This window comes from Pristiophorus japonicus, chromosome 1, assembly GCF_044704955.1.
Source record: "Pristiophorus japonicus isolate sPriJap1 chromosome 1, sPriJap1.hap1, whole genome shotgun sequence".
Lineage (NCBI taxonomy): Eukaryota > Metazoa > Chordata > Chondrichthyes > Pristiophoridae > Pristiophorus > Pristiophorus japonicus.
Genome location: NC_091977.1, coordinates 439,538,267 through 439,559,769, shown reverse-complemented (window position 1 = coordinate 439,559,769; position 21,503 = coordinate 439,538,267). Strand labels below are relative to the sequence as shown.

General features: G+C 43.0%; 1 protein-coding gene across 7 annotated transcripts in view; it reads left to right on the top strand.

Moving 5' to 3' along the window:
• The window catches only part of trappc9 (trafficking protein particle complex subunit 9), a 1,402,808-nt gene that overhangs the window by 284,876 nt on the left and 1,096,429 nt on the right, over positions 1-21,503 (top strand). For all 7 annotated transcript variants that reach the window (XR_011595734.1, XM_070892854.1, XM_070892846.1 and 4 more), the window contains one exon: positions 17,402-17,565. Coding sequence is in view for 6 of the 7 variants with exons in the window: in XM_070892854.1 (XP_070748955.1) it covers positions 17,402-17,565 (164 nt within the window). In the remaining variant the exon portion in view is untranslated. The remainder of the gene's footprint in view (positions 1-17,401; positions 17,566-21,503) is intronic.

The window sequence follows — 21,503 nt, the reverse complement described above, 5'->3', positions numbered from 1 at the left end:
GTTGTGTGCTGCATGCTTCATAACTTAGCCATCATGTGGCAGCAGGAGCTGGTAGTGGAACCCGAAGACCGACGTGAGGGTCCAGTGCATGATGATAGTATTACGGAAGACCAGGATGTGGATGATAACGACAATCAGGAAAGCATGCAAGTGCCTGATACCGAAGCACGAGGTCGGAGGAGGGCTGTCCATCGTGCCCCTTTAACGATTGCTCGAGACTTGCGCCAGCAGCTCATCCGTGAACGCTTCAACTATTGATACCTGAGGGCTCTGCGACCACTTTTGCATATGGACATGTTTATTCTTTGCAGTTGTTCCTACGTTGTGTTGTGTTAATGGAACATGAAACAGTTTTAATGAAAAAATATTTTATTGAAAAGTTAACGTCACTCTAATAAAATATTTGTTGTATCAAACTATACTTTTTAATATGACTCTTGAAGATCACTTAAAGACTTTAAGATCACTTATAAATTTGTAAAGTTACAAAACACTTTTTATGTGAAGTTTTACACTCTAAGATCACTTACACTTCAAGATCACTTTTTAGATGCAAAATTAAATAATTTACAGAATGTGAGAGCATTTACACTATAAGATCATTTGAAAACCCTGAGATCACTTATATGTTGTAAAGTTACAAAACTTACAAAACAGTTTCATTGTGAAAAATCTTACACTCTGAAGAACACTTAAACTTCAGGATCACTTTTTAGGTGCAAAATTAAATAAGATACAAAAAAATGTGAGGGCATTTATACTATAAGATCACTTAAAAACCATAAGATCCCTTATAAGTTGTAAAGTTACAAAACTTACAAAACCATTTCAATTTGAAAAACGCTACTACAGCTACATCAAGAACAAGAACAAAAGCAGCAAAGAAAGGCTGCAACCATGTGTCATCCATATCTCAGTGAATGTTCACTTCCTCATGGGGGTGTCATTTGATTGGCTGGGCTGTGTGCCCTTATTGCAGCAGCTACCTCAACCAGGCCCATCCTGACGGCCTGTGCCGACACTTGCATGCCCTCCCTGACGGCCTGTGCCGTCGATTGCACTCCCTCGGACATTTCCTCCCTAAGTTCCCGTGTCATTACTGCTATTTCTCCCGTTAGGACCGTCAACTCTTCACCTACTGCACTGACGCCACCGAGAGTGATCGGGTAAGCTCATTGGTCTCCATACCCAATGCCACAACCTGAGTCGCATCTGTTGCACGCTGCATCTCAGGAGAGCGTGTCTCCAATCTCCTTCTCCTCTGCCTGGGTCTGCCTTGTGGCACCACTACACTGGGAGGCGCGGGCACGGACGGTGGGATGCTCGGTGTTGCAAGCGGCCCCACTACACAGGGAGGCGCGGGCTGGGACTGTGGGACGCTCTGTGTTCCAGTCGGCTGAACTGGAGGGAGAGGCTCGGACTGGAATGGTGGGATGCTCTGTGTTGCAGACGGCAGAACTAGAGGGAGAGGCTCGGGCTGGAATGGTAGGACGCTCGGTGTTCCCGATGACAGCACTCGAGTGCGAGCCGTGGGCTGGGATGTTGGACGAATGGGTATAAACTGCTCCATGATATCAGCAGCAACACTGGGACCCGAAGCGTCGGAATCAAAACCATAGTAGGTGGAACCAGAACCTATGCGAGAGGGAGGCGCAGGCTGGGACGGTAGTGCAGAATGCTGACTGTAGAATGCTGCATTATACCAGCAGCACCACTGGGACCCGCAACATCGGAAGCGAAACCATGGAAGGTGGAACCAAGACCTATGCTAGGGGTTGAAACTCTGATGCCCCTTGATGGGGGCTCATAAACATTAAATTGGAAGCTCTCCCCTGCAGACATTTCAGTCATCGCTGCCATCATCCAGTCTGGACCGTCCGCAGCTGGTTGTACTGGTTCTTGTTCTGTACCCTCTGGATCCTCAGGGTTGGCAGCAGCAGCATCGTCATCATCATCATGTTCTGCAAAATACATCAGAACAGTCAAATGCTTAACAGCAAGGGAGGGGGTCGGATGGGTGGCATGAGTACTCTCACACAAAGCAGGCCAGGCAGCAGGTTGATTTAAAGGGCCATGAAGCATTTTCAGGACTTACCCTCTTCCTCGCGTGCTGTACCGATTGCTTTTCTCCATGTACGACTCATCATAGCAGCTACCCTTTGTTCCAAGGATGTCAGTGGATGCAGATTGGGCACGCCTCCTCCTGTCCGAGTTGCCTCCCTTTTGTTGTCGGCCAATTTCTTCTGCAAAGAGTAAAATGTAACTTTTTACAGAGTGTGTCAGTCTGCAAGGTGGGACATACAGATAGCCAGGTTACAATTACGATTAAATTAAAAATGGGAAATATTAGTTACACTAACTACTTGACCAAGGTCGTGCCATTTCTTTTTACACTGACTTCCAGATCTCCTGGTATGCACCACTGCGCAGTAATCTTCTGCAACTTGGTTCCAGCGTTTCTTCATTTCTTTTGGTGGCACTTTTATGCGACCTTTGTTGCTGGTATCTAGCTCCTGCCATCTCTGCTCAATTACGTTGACTAATATCTCCACTTCCTCATGCAAGAAATTCTTTGTTCTTGGTGGACGTTGATTCATTGCAAAGTTGAATTGGCACTCTTATTTCTCCAAACACACAGTCCTTAATTTGCATGCACCAATGCAGCACCGGTTCTGCAAGTTTAGCAGTGAAAAGCTGAACTCACTGATTTCAGCAGGTGATTTATTCAGCAGTGCTGCTAAAAGCACTCCCTCACACACAGAAATATCAAAAAAAATTAAATTACAAGCCTTTGCAGGGGTCCAAGAAACCAATCTTCACTTTTTCTGCAGTCCTTTTAAAAATGGCCGAGTGCCAATGTTTGTGTGAGACTTCGCATGCGCGCACGCTCCAACGCGCACGCGCAGGGTTGCCGGCACCACGAAGGCTAATTTAAATTGTACCTGCCCCCTGCTACTTTGAAAATCGGCGCAAGTGTTGGGCTCCGCCCCCTGCTGCGAAGAGCGCGCCGCGCCAAGCAGACATTGAGCTCCCATCGGACTTTTTTTTTAGGCAGTTTTCGGCGCGAAAAACAGGCGCCCAGCTCGGAGGTGCGCCGTTTTCGCCTTGGGACGAAACTTGGGGCCTACGTTCTCTGGATTTATTAGTCCATGCCTCTGGATTACTAGTCCAGGAACATAACAGCTATGCTACCTTGCCCCTTTTTTAAAAAAAAACTTTTCAGACATGATATTGTTGAACTGGAATATGATTTTTAGGTACAATTATATATTCTGTTATGACCTTTTGAAGAGAAGTTTTGGAGATTATGTTTAGGACATTTTTCATTGTACAGTTTTTCATTTGTATGGTATCCTAAAGTTTCAGTGATAACATTGAATACATTGAATATATAGAATTTCTATTTATTCAACAGAGTAATGTAAACAATTAAATAGAAGACCAAGATGGTTTGATATCCTGTTTTACTAATTTAGATATTTTTCTTAATATTCTATATTCCCCGTTGACAAAATCTTGCTTTATAGTATTAGGCAGTCCCTCATATCGATATATGAACTGCTTCCACACCAAAAAGGGATGAGTTCACAGGTGTTTCAATGAGGGACCTGACATTTGAGGTCCTGAGCTGCATTCTGAAGGGTGGATGATGCCTGTGCATGGATTCTTTTAACGTGGGGTGGCCGCTTCACACCAGTCACCATAAGGGCTTGACCAAGCTAGGTCTTGATCAAGTGCCAAGGGTTAACCAAGATGACTAGAGACCAAGCTCTGCTGCACGGACCTAGTCCGCACGTATGCTCCTACGATCCATAGATCGCAGTGTGAGTTGGCCCGTGCTGCCCCCGGGCCCTCGCCTCTCCTGGGCTGCGAACCTTCGCCTCTCCTGGGCCCTGATCACGATGCTCCTGGGCCCCGATCTCTCACTGCTCCTCTGTCTTGTGAACTCGGTGGTGTCTCAGCAGGGTGGGTGACTGAGTGAATCCCTTTCCACACCTGGAGCAGGTGAACAGCCTCTCCCCAGTGTGAACTTGCTGGTGTCTCATCAGGGCGGATGACCCGAGTGAATCCCTTCCCACACGTGGAGCAGGTGAACGGCCTCGCTCCAGTGTGAACTGGCTGGTGTGTCAGCAGTGCAGATGACTGAGTGAATCCATTCCCACACACTGGGCAGGGGAACGCCCTCTCCCTGGTGTGACTGCGTCGATGAGTTTCCAGTTCAGATGGGTAATTGAATCCTTTCCCAGAGTCTCCACATTCCCATGGTTTCTCCATGATGTGGGTGTCCTTGTGTCACATTTGTTGTCAACTTTTCTATTATAAAATCCATGCCCACATTAATAATGGAAACTGCCTATATACATATCACTTGGTAATTGTACCTTTCTACCAGTTCCGGCACTGAAGTAGCTCAGCTTTGCATCAGCCAGCTCCTTGGCCTGCACAGCAGATTAACTCCTGTCCTCCAACCACACTTTCTGGCTTCTGACATTACCGTTAAGTTTTGCTATTTAATTGTATAAAATAATCTATATATCTTGTATTTGTGCACACTTCTTGTTCGACAAAACCTTTTTAATGTCACTTTGGAAAAAAAAAATCAAACTTTTGCCACTTTTTCCTTTTTAAATCCCTCTCTCCACATTAAAAATGGAAATCTGCTATGTAAAATCAGCATCCTGTAATTGCCTTTTTGAAGGAAACAAATAAGAGGGAGCAGCAGAAAAGAGAAACAGTTTGAGGATAAGGGGGGCCTGTTGCCACCCATGCATCAGAGGGAAGGGGTGGAGGGATGTTAATGGTTTCAAGTGAGATGAGTAACTGGGGGATACAAGGATTGAGAGGGTAGTTGAAAGGAAGAGTGATGGGGAGTAGTAGGTGTAAAGGGATGGTAGGAAGAGAAGGAGGTGATGTGGGTTCACGACATGATTGGAGTGAGGAACTCTGGGAGGGGATGGGAAAGGAGCCTCTGAGGGCCTTGTTTATTCTGCAGCTGTTGGTTGAACCTGTCCTTGCCATACCAGCCATGTAAGCTACCACACAAAGGAAAAAACAGACAGAAGCAGAAGACGACAAGGAAAAAAAAACATTTCATGAAAGAAGTAGAAGCAGAAGAGGAAAGACAGAAAGAAACAGCAACACAAGGACCAGAATCCTCCAACATCGTGGGTGCCGGGCCCTAGAACATCATGGGCAAAAGTGCGGCGAATGAGGGTACGTGGTCCAGAAGAGCCGAGGGTCCAGGGGCAGTACGGGCCTGCCCATACTGCTATATGTGTGCGCACTAAGTCCATGCAGCAGAGCAGGTCTCCAGTCATCATGGTTCAACCCTTGCCACTGGACTCTGTCAAGCCCGTATGGTAGCTGATGTGCAACGGTCACAACACGTTAAAAAAATTCACACACCGGCATCTTCCACCCCCTCAATTGGAGTTCAGGACTGGAACATTGGGTTTTTCATTGAAACATCTGTGAACTCTTGTGGAAGCAAGTCATCCTCGTTTGAGGGATTGCCTATGATGATGAATCCTCAACTTACCATGTGCAATGCAATGGGAGATCAATTTTTATAAAACATAACTATTGTAAAAAAGAGACCGAATTGATGATTTTACAATGGGGATATTCTATGGGTATGTGGGTATGTATTCTCTCAACGTACATGTCTACGTCTAATGATCTCCTGCTCTCTAACCCCATTTCATCTGAAGACTGTGCTGTCTTCACACTTTCATGTGCAAGACCATGGCAGTTTAACTGGTAGTAAAAAAAAAAAAATTCTCATCGGTGCATTTCATATGGTTGAATTCAGTTTGATCACATCAACTTTTTCACTGTAATAATCAGACAGTTAAGTGTACTCAATGGCCTGGAATTTGCGGTCAGGAGCAGAGCAAAGACTTTCATTGCTCGCAATCTCTGTCGAGAAGTTCGCGTAGTTCAAATCAATGGTGTATGGTGTATGGTGGTGATCAATGTTCTGTTTAAGCTACCTGACCGCACAGCGCTCCAGGGAACTCGCATAGCCGACTTGCTGGATTTTCAGTTGTAGAAACCGCGTATGTGTGGTATTTTGAATGGGTGCGGTGGCACAGTGCAGTCTGTCGGAGCAGTGAATGACAGACCACAACTTCAGGATTTCCATATAAGCCCCTGCGTGCGCCGAATCCCGTAGTTGCATTCATATCAAAGGCGGAACGCCGGTGAACGCTGCCATTCCAGGCCATTATCTATAAAAATATTATTGCTGAAATATATTTTGTGATGAATTGTGTTAGCGACATGTTGCCCCATGGACGAGTAAGATATGTGTCCTTTCATTTTTTTTTTTGATGATGTGTACTTGATGTATAATTAAAACATCTGATTCTTGCTGAGTAAAGGTGAGTTTTTTTTCTTGGAGGGGTGGATCATTATCATGTTAGACTTGTGTTCCTTACAGAAGAATGTGGTGAGAGATTTACAAAATATGTGGAAATATATAACTAGCTGGAAGTCTCAATGTTGTTAAAACTTCTGTTGCCACTTTAAATTTGCAGTTTAATGAATATAAATATGGCATGAACTATAAATAAGGTAGTTAGGCGCTGCATTATTTCCTTTATATTATAAATATTCAACAAAATGCATGTTCAGGATGCAAGGTGAAGATCTTGTCACTCAGTAGCATTTTGATCGTGTAGTTTCCCAACTAAGTATTCATCAGACCATCCCTTTTGTTGGTGAAATGATAGAATTATGCTGTGCAAAAAGCCTTGTGTTGTCATAATGTTGGTGCATCATTTACATATGGGCCGTGAAATTGCGGTCGGAGGCCTCCGACTACAAATATTTACGAATGTACCTGGCGTTCCCAGAGGAACGAAGACTTATGCTCTGAGGCCTCAATGCGCAGCCCAGCGCAGAGGCCCATGTATTCCAGGAGTGCATGTGCATCCTGGGATCACATTGGCCGGACCAACCAATGAAAATGGTGCATCCCCATTCACTGTAATGGTGAGTTCCCTTTGTACGGAGATCACCATTTCTATGAATGGGGATACCCAAAAAAAGACATTTCAAATAAATAAGAAAAACACTTCACGTAGTTAAAATTAATTGAATTTAATTAAATGTTTCAGACAAAAAAAAATGTTGAATGTTTTGAATGTTTTAATAGGGTTAATAAACTTGCCTTAATGGACATGGTTTTTAATATAAAAGTTATTGATAAAATTTTATTTTTCTATCTTTTAAAACTCTTACACTGGTAAAAGCAGGCCTTGTGTCTTTTACCAGGTGTAAGAGTTTTAAGGACATTCGTTGGGCAGGAGTTGGGCAATAGCCCAAATCTTCACCCGTGGAGGCCCTTCTGCCGGGGATACGTACAATCTGTCAAATGACAGATCGCAAATTCCAGCTTTAGGTGCACGCCTAAACCCGGAACTTGTGGGGTGTCTGCAGGCGTGTGCATACATCGTATGCACCTGGAGAGGCCGTGATTTCAGGCTCATTATATCACAGCACTGAAAATTAAGTATCACTCTCTGGTTTCCCTCTTCTTGTAGAGCGTGTAGATGAAAAGAGCAAAAGAGGCTGCTGGAAAACTTAAAGGGGGCTGAGATGTCTGTAAAATGGAGTGTAGTAAGCGAGCAGCAAAAGATGAAGACTCGCTGGTGGATCAAGGTTACTTCCTGGATAAGGGAAGAGCTAAACAAAAAGTACAGTTAAAAATGTTAAGTCCTGTTGGATGAGATCATCATGCCTCTGGTTGAGGTTTCTCTTGTGAGCAGCACTGTGTGGTGTAATGAATATGATCACCGCATAATACAATTGAATTGTAAGCTAGAAGTATCACATTTGCCTTTAAGCAGATGTTTTATGTTCATATTACAATAAAAAAACACAGCTGTAATGCACCAAGGTAATCTTACATCAATTATTTTCAGAGGAAACTTCTGTTATTTCTCAAAGCTATCATGACCCTTATCTACCCTCCAAATTGGAGTTTTAACTGTCAGTATTGGCAATCATTTAAAATATTTACATGAGTATTGTGCAGCAAATCTGCTTGGCTTGATTTAAAAAAAAAAATTGAGCTGATGACCAAAGTCAATCCAGAAAAGTGCCCAATTTTGACAAGAACAACAGTTTAGAACAGTGCACATGGTAATTAACTTGTCTGGGCAGGTAAGTGGTTGGCTGTTTGATTGGTAAGTATCTCTCTCTCTCTTTTTCTACTGTGGCGTGCACTTCCTGTCGCATATGGGAAGTTCTGGACGCTTCGAACGCCCGAGACAACCATGTGTGCAGGAGGTGTCTCCGGCTTTAACTGCTCGAGCTCCGCTTTTCGGTGGCTGGAGTCAATACGGTGCATCCGCGAGGCTGAGAGCTATGTGGATAGCACGTTTCAGGAGGTGGTCACTCCGCAGCTTAAAAGCATGCAGGTAGAAGGGAAGTGGGTGACCACCAGACAGAGTAAGAACGTTAGGCAGTAGTGCAGGAGTCCCTTTGTGAGTCCATCTCGCTCCCCAACCAATATTCTCTTCTGAGCACCGGTGAGGGTGATGGTGCCTCTGGGGAGTGCAGCCAGAGCTAAGTCCAAGGCACCACGGGTGGCTTAGCTGCACAGTGGGGAGGGACGAAGAATAAAAAAGCTGTAGTGGTAGGGGATTCAATAGTTAAGGGAACAGAGAAGCGTTTCTGCGGCCGTAGACGTGACTCCAGGATGGTGCCTCCCTGGTACCAGGGTCAAGGATGTCACAGAGCAGCCGCAGGGCACTCTGAGGGAAAGGGTAAACAGCTCGAGGTTGTGGTCCATATCTGGACCAACGACATAGGTAGAAAGAGGGATGAGGTCCTGCAGGCAGAATTTAGGGAGCTAGGAGAAAAATTAACGGGTAGGACCTCAAAGGTAGTAATCTCTGGGTTACTACCGGTGCCACGTGCTAATGAGTATAAGAATAGAAGGATAGAGAGGCTGGAGAGTTGGTGTAGGAGGAAGGGCTTTAAATTCCTGAGGTATTGGGACCGCTTCTGGGGGAAATGGGACCTGTACAAACCGAACGGGTTGCACCTCAACAGCGCCGGGACCAATATCCTCGCAGGGAGTTTTGCTCATGCTATTGGGGAGAGTTTAAACTAGCTTGACGGGGATGGGAACCTGAGAGCAAATTAAATAGGGAAGGAAGTAAAGCTGAAATTGGATAGCAAGAATGTAGAAAGTGAATCTGTAAGACAGTGGAAATAAGGGTTGGTTAGTGAGTAGTATCAAGGAGGTCTTTCTGTGCTTAATGGTATATATTTTAATGCAAGGAGGATAGTAAATAAGGCAGATGAGCTAAGAGCACAGGTAGACACTTAGGAGTATGATATTATGGCCATTACAGAGACATGGCTGAAAGAGGGGCAGTTTCAGCAGCTCAATATTCATGGTTACAGGATTTTTAGACTGGACAGAAGCGGGTTTAAAAAAAAAAGGGTCACTGCATTGATTAAAGAAACTATTACAGCGGTGAGGGGGATATTTTAGAGGGATCATCAGATGAGGCCATATGGGTCAAATTGAAAAATAAAAAAGGGGCGATCACACTGCTGGCCGTTTTATTATAGACCCTCAAACAGTGGGAGGGAGCTAGAGGAGCAAATATGTAGGCAAATTGCTGTGAAGTCCGAATACCATAGGGCAGTAATAGTAGGGGATTTTAACTATCCTAATATTGATTGGGACAAATATAATGTGAAGGGTATAGAAGGTGCGAAATTCTTGAAATGCATTCAAGAGAACTTTTTTAGTCGATATGTAACAAGCCCAACACGAGAGGGGCTGGTTTTGGATTTAGTTTTTAGGAATGAAGCTGGGCAGGTGGAAGAGGTATTACTGGAAGAGCATTGGGTGCCAGTGACCATAATTCAGTCAGATTCAAGTTAGTTATGGATAAGGACAAGGATAGACCAGGAATAAAAGTCCCAAATTGGGGAAAAGCTAACTTTTTGCGAAGTTGTGGAGTGATTTGGCCACAGTGGACTGGAAAAGCTACTTGTAGGGTAAATCAGTGTCGGAACAGTGGGAGGCATTCAAGGAGGAGATCCGGAGGGGTCAGGCCAAACATGTGCCCTTAAAGATAAAAGGGTCGGAATAACAATTCTAGAGTCCCTTGGATGTCTAGGGACTTGCAGGGGAGGATAAAGGGGGAAAAAAAGGGAAGGTTATGTCCTATACCGACTGCTAAATACTGTAGAATCTTTGGAGGAATATAGAAAGTTCAGAGTAAAATTAAAAAGGATATTAGGAATGCTATGAGAGAGCATGAACAATTCTTGGCAAGTAAAATTAAGGAAAACCCAAAAATGTTCTATAAATATATTCAGAGCAAGAGGATAACTAAAGAAAGGGTTGAGCCTATTCGAGACCATGAGCGTAATCTTTATGTGGAGGTGGAAGATGTTGGTATGGTTTTAAATGAATACTTTGCATCTGTTTTCACAAAGGAAAGGAACAATGCAGATACTGCTATTGAAGAGGAGTGTGAAATTCTGTATGAAATAAACATAGTGAGAGGAGGTATTAACGGGTTTAGCAGCTTTGAAAATGGATAAGTCCCCAGGCCTGGATGAAATACATCCCAGGCTGTTGAGCGAAGTAAAAGAGGAAATAGCAGAGGCCTTAACCATCATTTTCCAGTCCCCTTCGGATTTGGGCATGGTGCCGGAGGATTGGAGGACTGCTAATGTAGTACCCTTGTTTAAGAAGGGAAAGAGGGATTGGCCAAGTAATTGCAGGCCTGTCAGCCTAACCTCATTGGTGCAAAAATTATTGGAAAAAATCCTGAAAGACGGTGTAAATCTACGTTTAGAAAGACACCGATTAATCAACGACAGTCAGCATGGATTTGTTAAGGAAAGGTCATGTCTGATTCACTTGATTGAATTTTTCGAGGCGGTAACCATGAGGGTTGATGAAGGCAAAGTGTATGATGTAGTGTAAATGGACTTCAACAAAGCTTTTGATAAGGTCCCACATGATAGACTGGTCACAAAGGTTAAAGACCATAGGATCTAGAGCAAAGTGGCAAGTTGGATCCAAAATTGGCTTAGAGGTAGGAAACAAAGGGTAATGGTTGATGGATGTTTTTGTGACTGGAAGGATGTTTCCAGTGGGGTTCCACAGGGCTCAGTACTGGGTCCCTTGCTTTTTGTAGTATATATCAATGATCTAGATTTGAATATAGGGAGTATGATTAAGAAGTTTGCAAATGACACGAAAATTGACTGGTTGATAATGAAGAGGGAAGTCATGGACTGCAGGAGGATATCAATCTACTGGTCAGGTGGGCAGAACAGTGGCAAATGGAATTTAATTCAGAGAAGTGTGAGGTAATGCACTTGGGGAGGTCTAATAAGGAAAGGGTATACACATTAAACGGTAGGCTACTTAGAAGTGTAGATGAACAGTGACCTTGGAGTGTTTGTCCACAGATCCCTGAAAGTAGCAGGCCGGTGGATAAAGTGGTTAAGAAGGCATATGGAATGCTTGCCTTTATTGGCCGAGACATAGAATATAAGAGCAGGGAGGTTATGCTTAAATTGTATAATACTCTCTGGTTAGGCTACAGCTGGAGTACTGCGTGCATTTCTGGTTGGTGTATTGTAGGAAAGACGTGATTGCACTGGAGAGGGTGCAGAGGAGATTTACGAGGATGCTGCCTGGAATGGAGAATCTTAGCTATGAGCACATATTGGATAGGCTGGATTTGTTCTCATTGGTTCAGAGGAGGCTGAGAGGAGACCTCATTGAAGTGTGTAACATTTTGAGGGGCCTGGATATAGTGGAGAGCAAGGGCCTATTTCCCTTGGTGGAGAGGTAAATTACGAGGGGGCGTAGGTTTAAGGTGGTTGGTGGAAGATTGAGAGGGGATTTGAGGGGAGCTTTCTTCACGCAGAGGGTTGTGGGGGTCTGGAACTCACTGTCTGGAAGGGTGGTGGATGCAGAAACCCTCACCACATTTAAAAGATACTTGGATGGGTACTTGAAGTGCCGTAACCTGCAGGGTTACAGACCTAGAGCTGGTAAGTAGGATTCGACTGGATAACTTGGCTGGCTCAGATACGATGGTAAGTACTGCAGGGAATTGAATACAGCCAGGGTGATCTGGACGAGTTTGGATCGTCTGGATGGGTTGGAGAGGAATTTTCCCAGAATTTTTTCCCCCAGTTGGCCTGGGTTTTTTTTTTAGCTGGATTTTTGCCTCTCCCAGGAGATCACATGCCTCTAGTTGGGGTGGAGTGTAGAATGTTGTGGTGCAGGGGGTTGTCGCAGTTGTGTGGGGCGGACTGGTTGGGCCGGATGCTCTTTACCTTTCCGCCATTGTTCATTGTTCATAGATTCATTTGTAACCTTCAGGACTGCTGACCCAGGGTCGTGTGGCTCTTTGTCGGCTGGCACAGACACAATGAGCCGAAATAGCCTCCTTCTGCGCTGTAGATTTCTATATTTCTATTTCTATGTTTCTGTATTTATTTTTCCCATAACATGTAAAACTGTGTTTATCCACAGATTTTTTTTTGAACATGCGTTACTCCACTGTAGTATAAATTTCAGGACATATAACCTGGATTATCAAATAAAGTGTCACAGGTTGGGATAAATTTCATTGAGGGGGTGAGGAAGATACCATTGCATCTTTTCGGAATTAGGAGAATATTTGATAAATAATTAAAGCACAGGAATTAAAAAGGATATGGGAATAGAGCAGGGCAGTTGGAATAGTTTTGGATCTGTGTCCACCATTCAATAAACAACCCGATCTCTGGGCACAACTCTCTCCAACTTTTTTCAGTGGTCATGTGCAGCTTTCGCTTACCCCAGAAAATGCTCACCCACCCTTGCAACAGAGTAATTTCTGACACCTGAGCAATATCATGGGAAATCCTGTAGTGTTTCATAAAACGAGTTGTATAATGCCCCAATTCTGTACTTCCTTATGTCATTTGTATAGAAAATCTGACTCGAGCTGGATGGTGTTGCACTTGAGAACAGCAGCCACTCTCCTCCAGTGTAAGCCAGTGGTGATACTGGGCTTTCATGAACTGCTAGGACCACTCTACTCTCAGACAGGAAAACTGGCTCTCTTAATATATGGGGATATGGAAAAGAACAATGAAGCACGGTTCAAACCAGAACTAATTATTCAGGTTATCCTAGTCCAAGTCAAAAAAAAGCAACCACCTGGGATAAGTTGCTCCCTATATAAATGACAGAAGGAAGTATAGAATTGGGGCATTATACCTCATGTTTTATGAAATCAGAATGTACCTGGTATCTCCGGAGCTTCGGACTTTTCGGGTCCTGGTCCTCCACAAGTGTACGCCTGCATCAAGGCTCACAGATCCCAGGGACGCAAACGGGTCAGGCCAACCAATCAAAAAGGTGGGTCCCGATGATTTACGTATGGAATACCCATAAGCATGTAAGAGATCCCCAAATAAATAAAAAGAAATGTTTCCACGTTCAAAATTAATTAAAAGACCTTTTAATTAAGCATTTAAAATACAATTTATTTTTCAAAATTTGTTTTTAACATTTTAAAACAGGCCAAAATTTACCTAAACTAATTTTAAATGTGTATGTTTTAATCATTTAGAAATATTTATTTTAATCCTAGAAAATAGCCCAACTCTGCACCAGTAGAAGTGTTTTTGCAGCAGATATGAAGGATCTGTCAAAATAAAATTAATGACACATTGCAAGTTCCAGGTTTTTGCGCATGCGGAAACCCGGAACGTGCGAGGCCGTTCTGAACACATCTGACAGCGTACACTGCGTATGCCGTCATCAGCCCTGTAATCTGGGCCATTATTTCATGATAGCCACAATGGGACGACTCAGGCTCATAGTCTACAAGGCCGAAGTAATAACCGCCCTCCTGTATGGCTCAGAGACATGGACCATGTACAGTAGACACCTCAAGTCGCTGGAGAAATAATCCCAGCGATGTCTCCGCAAGATCCTGCAAATCCCCTGGGAGGACAGACGCACACACATTAGTGTCCTCGTCCAGGCCAACATCCCCAGCATTGAAGCGCTGACCACACTTGATCAGCTCCGCTGGGCAGGCCACACAGTTCGCATGCCAGACACGAGACTCCCAAAGCAAGCGTTCTACTCTGAACTCGTCCACGGCAAACGAGCCAAAGGCGGGCAAAGGAAATGTTATCAGGACACCCTCAAAGCCTCCCTGATAAAGTGTGACATCCCCGCTGACACCTGGGAGTCCTTGGCCATAGACCGCCCTAAGTAGAGGAAGTGCATTCGGGAGGATGCTGAGCTCCTCGAGTATCGTCGCCGAGAGCATGCAGAAATCGAGTGCAGGCAGCGGAAGGTGCGTGCGGCAAACCAGGCTCCCTGCCCATCCTTTCCCTCAACGACTATCTGTCCCACCTGTGGCAGAAACTGTGGTTCTCGTATTAGACTGTACAGCCACCTAAGAACTCCTGCTTAGAGTGGAAGCAAGTCTTCCTCAATCCCGAGGGACTACCTATGATGATGATAACCAAGTCATAGGCTCTGAAAGTGCCGGCCGTAGGCTTCTTTTGAATGAACGCCTCCGACCGGAGAATTTTTACAAATTTACCTAGTAGTCCCAGAGGCACCTGGGAGGCCGCCTTTTCCCGCCTTGCAAAGCGCTCTCCTGTCCTCAAGGTTCGAGTGCAGAAGGTGCAGTCACACAGCCAATCAGGTACAGTATTCCACAGCATTCTCATTAATGGCAATGGAAACTCCGTATCTACGAGTTCTCATTGTTAATGAAAAAAAAACAACGAAAGACCATAATAAAAAATAAAAAATACGCCTCACATAATTAAAATTAATTGAAATTAAAGTTAATAAATGTCTTAGAAAAAATATATTCTGATTTTTTTTTAATTATGGTTTAAAATAAACTTAACATAATGAGCTGGGTTTTTAACAATAAAATGTGTTTTTTAAATGTTATTTTATTATTTTTTTGTATGTTTTATTAGGCACAGGAATTTTCAGGACATTCGCTGGGCAAGATATCGGTAAATACTGCAATCTTGCCCTTGTGAATGTCCTGGCTGATGAGATATGGAGGATCTGTCAAGCTTGGAGCTTGACCGATTTGGAAAAGCCAGTTTTCAGCACATGCACATTGTGTGCTGAAAACTCAGTACGTACCTGGGGAGGCCAGGATTTCTAGGCCATAGTCTTTGAGTACAACTGTAGAGTTTCCAGATGTTAATGTCCTATCACCAGACTATTCATTTTGTGTTGGTGCCCAAATATATTGGTCAGTTTGCTTGTTGCCAACTATTACAATATGTATACAATCAGCAATAATTTATATCTGTACAGAAAATGTTTTGGACGTTTGATATTTTCTGTGGTGCTTTACACCTCTCGCACACTGCAAACATCTCTTTTTTGACCGAGTGTGTGGCTTCCAGTTGTGGCTGCTTTTCCTTGCATCCAGATGTCCGTTTCTCCTTCCAGCTACCAGCATTTTATTCTAGCTATCCGTCTGTTACACCAGACTCAGCACTATGAATTCAGAGGCATGGGTACAGTGTGCAGTTTTTCCACCCCTCAGTTATTTTATACAAGAAATCAATAGCTGTTGGCCAATTAGCTCCCAGGGTTTTACAGTCACCAATATTAGAGAAAATGAAAGTATTTAATTACTTTTCAAAATATTTTACATCTCTGATGCTAAATAGAGGCATTTGATCCTAATGCTGGTAATCATTTTACTTTTTAGAATTGACCGGAAGATTGAAAATGTATGACATAAGTGCAGTGTAGACTGTTGAAAATTCATTTTTGGCATAATATGTATTATTAGAACAGTAGGAAAGAGGAATATACCCCTTTTCCTCTCGTGTGGTACTTCTTATTCTTAAGCCACTTCATTCTCAAGCAACTTCATTATCAAACCTGAAATGCAAAATTTTTCAAACAAGCTTTCTAATCAAATTAAAACTGTCATTTGTGCTTTGGCAAGCTGTTTCACCTGTAGAGGGAGCTGTTATCTAAAATATGCAGTTTCGTCAACTGGGTCTACTTTTGATTGATTTATCGGAGAGATGTGACTGAGGAATACTGCTAATGTGAGCTGACATTTGTGTGTACTTTTCAGTAAGGCTAGAAAAAAATATATATATTTTTGTGCAATAAAACATTTTTACAGCAGCAAAAGTAGAACTATTGGTACAATTTTAATGATTATATGCAAGATTATAAGACGCAGTGCTTAATACATTGTGCTCAGCATTGTAAGGGATCATGGCTTCACGAGGGAAATTGTTGAGCTATTCACTGACCAAGTACTACAGACCTACTGTGACATGCTACTCATACTTTTGGTATTTATTATATAGGATATTTCGTACAGAAACAGGCCATTGGCCCAACCAGTCCATACCGGCGTTTATGCTCTGCTGGAGCCATCTCTCATTGTTACTCATCTAAATCTATCAGCATAGCCCTCTATTCCCTTCTCTCTCATATGCTTGTCTAGCTTCTCCTTAAATGCATCCATACTATTTGATTCAACCACTACCTGTGGCAGCGAGTTCCACATTCTCACCACTCTGAGTGAAGAAGTTTCTTTTGAATTCCCTATTTAATTTCTTGGTGACTATCTTATATTGATTGCCTCTAGTTTTGCTCTTCCCCATGAGTGGAAACACTCTCTGTCTACTCTAAAATTATAAAAGATTTTGATCAAGACCTTTTAAGTCACCCCTTAGCCTTCTCTCTTCAAGAGAAAAGAGACATAGCCTGTTCATAGTTTCCTAATAGGTATACCCTCGCATTTCTGGTATTATCCTTGTAAATCTTTTTTGCACCCTCTCCAGTGCCTCTATCCTTTTTTATATGATGGTGACCAGAATTGTACACAGTATTCCGTGTGATCTAACCGAGATTCGATATGATTTATAATATTTGTTAGCCAAAGTCATTACATTATGGTTATTTATGATTCACAAGTGGATGTCATCACCTTGTTTTACTTGCAGGGAATAGTAATTACCTATTTTGTAATGGTAAGCATTTCACTACCTGAGCAAGCTGGTGCCTCAATCGGGTACAGATTTATTTGTGATTGTTGTACCAGGCTACAACATGGTACTTATCTCTGTAATGTTAAAATAGAAATAAATATCGTCTATAATTGTTGCATTTTGCCCACTGTCACATTTTGGAGTTTTAGATTATATGCACATTAAATGTAGTTTTGACTTTTAATTTATTAGTTTTTTTGTTTAAAAGTTAACCTTTTTGCCCTTGGATTAGCACAATGTTCAAATAATACATACTAACTAGTAATATTGATTAAAATATAATTTGTGTTGCATTGTACAAAAATCATTAAAAATGAATATTGATGTTTTAATGTAGGTCTGCACACACTCTACTGCCATCGTCGGGTGATGAGGTATCCAGTAGTGTATCTGTTCAGCTCTTTAATGGGGAATTGCAACAACTGACCATCAAACTGGAGAATATTGGGATAGAACCTTTAGAAACATTGGAGATCTCTGCAAAGACCATAAATAATAAAGGTCAGTATTAATCTATGCTTACAGTGGAAATATCTGTTTACTGCTTTAAGGTAGTAATGGTGTTTTAATACTTTGTCCTGTCGAAATAATCTCTTCAGGGATTTTTTGTAGACTTTTAATGTGAGTTTTTCCCTTATTTTTGTTGCATGTAAAAAATGATGCTACAGTCCTTTGGATGAAATTAAACTCCATTTAATTGGGGACGTTTCTTGTATGCTTCTTTTATGCATAACTGTAAACCACACGATCTCGTTTCAATTTTACACAGCATTGAGGATGTAACAAATATATAGGCCCCAAGTTTCCACATGATTTGCTCCTGATTTTTAGGAGCAACTGGTGGAGAACGGAGTATCTTAGAAATCGGAATTCTCCACATTTAAGTTTTCTGCAGTTCTAGTCAGGTAGAACAGTTTCACTTTTGAACAGAATTTTTTTTTGAAAAGGGGGCGTGTCCGGCCACTGACGTCTGATTTGAAAGTTTCCACAGTGAAAACGTACTCCAAACTAACTTAGAATGGAGCAAGTGAAGATTTTTGTAGGCTTGAAAAAACCTTGTCTACACATTAAAAAATCAGGTGCAGGTTACAAATTAGGCGTCGGAAACGAGGTGGGGGGGTGAGGGGGGGGAAGGGAAGTCATTAAATTCTACAATAAATCCTTAGTTATACTTATACAAATATTATACAAATAAATTTTTATTCAGGTTGAATTTATAAGCAAAGAAAAGATTAAATAAACCATGTTCCTACCTGTGTGAAAGTGCTTCAGGCAGGCCTTTCAGGCAGCGGTTTGCCGTCGGGACTGACCGACGGCAGGGGGAGAGAGGGAGAAGGCTGCAGGAAGCCTCATTACTTGAGGCAGCTGTTTCCCGTCGGGCCCGACGGACAGCAGGGGGAGAAAGCTGCAAGAAGCCTCAGTGCTGATCATAGAAGGGCAATGTGGTTTTATTAAAAAATGTTAAAAATTGAACAGCTACAAAGAATTTGAATAGTCTCAAACAAGTGCATGTGTCCCGTTTATCACAGTCTATCTTTAAATACAGAATGCACTCCCTCACCCTCACACACAGAAATATCAAGAAAATTCAAAAAGAAGCCTTTGCAAGGGTTCAATAAACAAATTTTCACTTTTTCTGCAGCACTTTATAAAATGGCCGAGTGCCAATGTTTCCTACAGACTGCGCGAACGCTCCAACGCGCACGCGCAGGGTTGCCGGCACGAAAAAAACTCATTTAAATTGTACCCGCCCCCTCCTACTTACAAAATTGCCGCGAGTGGTAGGCTCCGCCCCCTGTGCGCTGCGCCAAGCAGCCATCAAGCTGCAAAGCGCTCGAGAATAGCGCGTTTTTTTTTCAGGCACCGTTTTCGGCGCGAAAAACGGGCGCCCAGCTCGGAGGGGCGCCTGTTTTGCCGCGTGTAGAAACTTGGGGCCACAGTCTGTTTATCTGATGTGTTTGAGATGCAAGATGTTTTAAGGATTAGTCAACATGATCGAGATGTTTACTATCTTGCAACTGATGGTGGTGAATTATATTCTGTTTGAAATAAGAGTTTTGCATAAGCCAGAATTTTTGCTATTCCACAATTGAATGGCCAAAGCAACCTTATTTGACTCTGCAAGGAACTCTTGCCCTAGCCTCCATCCCATCTCCAACCTGAATTGAGGGAAACCTCAATGTTCACCTTGACTCAGAGCTGAGCTTTAAATCTGACAACGAGTTCATCACCAAGTCTGGGTATTTCTACTTCCAAATCACGACCCAACTCGATCTTAACTTTACCCCCTCTGTCACTGAAACCGCAAATCCATTCTTCTTGTGTCTCTCCCCACCTTAAAACCTATGTGAAAATCTGCTACTCTCCTGCCCCATTTCTGCTCAATTCTGACATCCAACTATGAAGCATTTAAGAAACTCTCTTTTTCTTAAATTTATTCAATGTCCCAGCTTCCGCAGCTCTGAGGCAGCCAATTCCACAGATTTACAACCCTCTGAGAAGAAATTTAAGGCGGAGATAGACAGATTTTTGAGCAATAAGGGAGTAAAGGGTTATGGGGAGCGGGCAGAAAAATGGAGCTCATGATCAGATCAGCCATGATCTTATTGAATGACGGAGCAGGCTCGAGGGGCCAAATGGCCTGCGTCTATTTCATATGTTCTTACGTGAAGACCAATACAAAATATTTGTTCAACGTCTCTGCCATTTCCCTGTTCTCCATTATTAATTCCACCATCTCACCCTCCAGGGGATCAACATTTACGTTAGCCATTCTTTTCCTTTATATGCACCTGTAGAAACTCTTATTATCTGTTTTTATATTTAGTGCTCGTTTACTTTCACAATCTATCTTCCCTCTTCTAATCATATTTTTAATTGTTCTGTGCTGGCTTTTAAAAATTTCCCAATCCTCTGGCCTCCCACTAGTCTTGGCCACATTGTATGCCCTTTGTTTTCAATTTGATACTCTCCCTTATTTCTTTAGTTAGCCACAGATGGTTATCCCTTCTCTTACAGTCTTTCCTTCTCATTGGGAGATATTTTTCTTGCGAGTTATGAAATATCTCCTTAAATGTCTGCCACTGCTCATCAACCATCCCATACTTTAGTCTATTTTCCCAGTCTACTTTAGCCAACTCTGCCCTCAAACCTTTGTAGTCCCCTTTATTTAAGCTTAGGACACTGTTTTGAGAACCAACTTTCTCTCCAACTGAATTTGAAATTCAACCATATTATGGTCACTCATTTCTGGAGGATCTTTTACTGCAAGATCATTTATTAATCCTGCCTCATTACACAGTACTAGATCTAAAATAGTCTGCTCCCTGGTTGATTCCGCAACATATTGTAAAAGGAAACTATCCCGGATACACTCTATGAACTCTTCCTCAAGGCTACCCTGGCCAGTTTGCTTTGTTCTAATCAATATGAAGGTTAAAATCGCCCATGATTATGCTGTTCCTTTATTACAAGCCTGTTGTTGTGTATGCAATAACTCAATCGACTGAATACTGTCAACTCCGAACAGGTACAAACCTGGCTCTACTTGATGAGGGCCAAAGTGCTTACATTACAAGATGGCTGGCCTTTTATACCTGGGCCGCACACGTGCGCACAGCCCAATGACCTCCGACAGTGGCGCCACCTGGTGGTTAGTAAATCCAAGCATACATACATGACAATATCCCCCTTTAAGATATTAGTAACGGTCTTTTTACAAATTGAGACGGTCTGGGGCTTTCCGCTCCCGAGTTGAACGTCTCAGTTCAACTCCAGCCTTGGGTGAGCGTTCTGTTTCTTATTATTGGGGGCTGGGTAGCCGATCTGATGGGAGTGGCAATGACCACGTCAGTGATTGAAAGTCCGTCAGTGATTGAAAGTCCAGATTCAGTAATGACAGCGGAGTCCTCAGATGACTGAGGATAGGTTGGTCGGTCAGTGAATATGTCTTCCTCGGACCGTTCGGTTCATCCGTGTGCCGCAGCTTTATCTGATCGATATGTTTCTAGCACGTCTGCCCATTCTTGAGCTTAATGATAAACACTCTGTTACCCTCCTTGGCTGCAACAGTACCAGCGATCCATTTGGGACCTTGACCATAATTCAGTACATACACAGGATCATTGATAGAAATGTCACGTGACACAGTAGCGCGATCATGATACCCTTGCTGACTTTGACATCTGTATTCGACACGATTATTCAAGTCAGGGTGGACAAGAGAGAGCCTGGTCTTGAGACCTCTGCATCAATAGTTCAGCAGGGGAGACCCCGGTAAGCGTATGGGGTCATGGTCCTGTAACTAAGCAATATGCGTGACAAGCAAGTTTTGCAGTGAACCTTGAGTTACACGTTTCATACTCTGCTTGATGGTTTGGACCGCACGCTCTGCTTGTCCATTGGATGCGGGTTTGAATGATGCTGACCTCACATGTTTG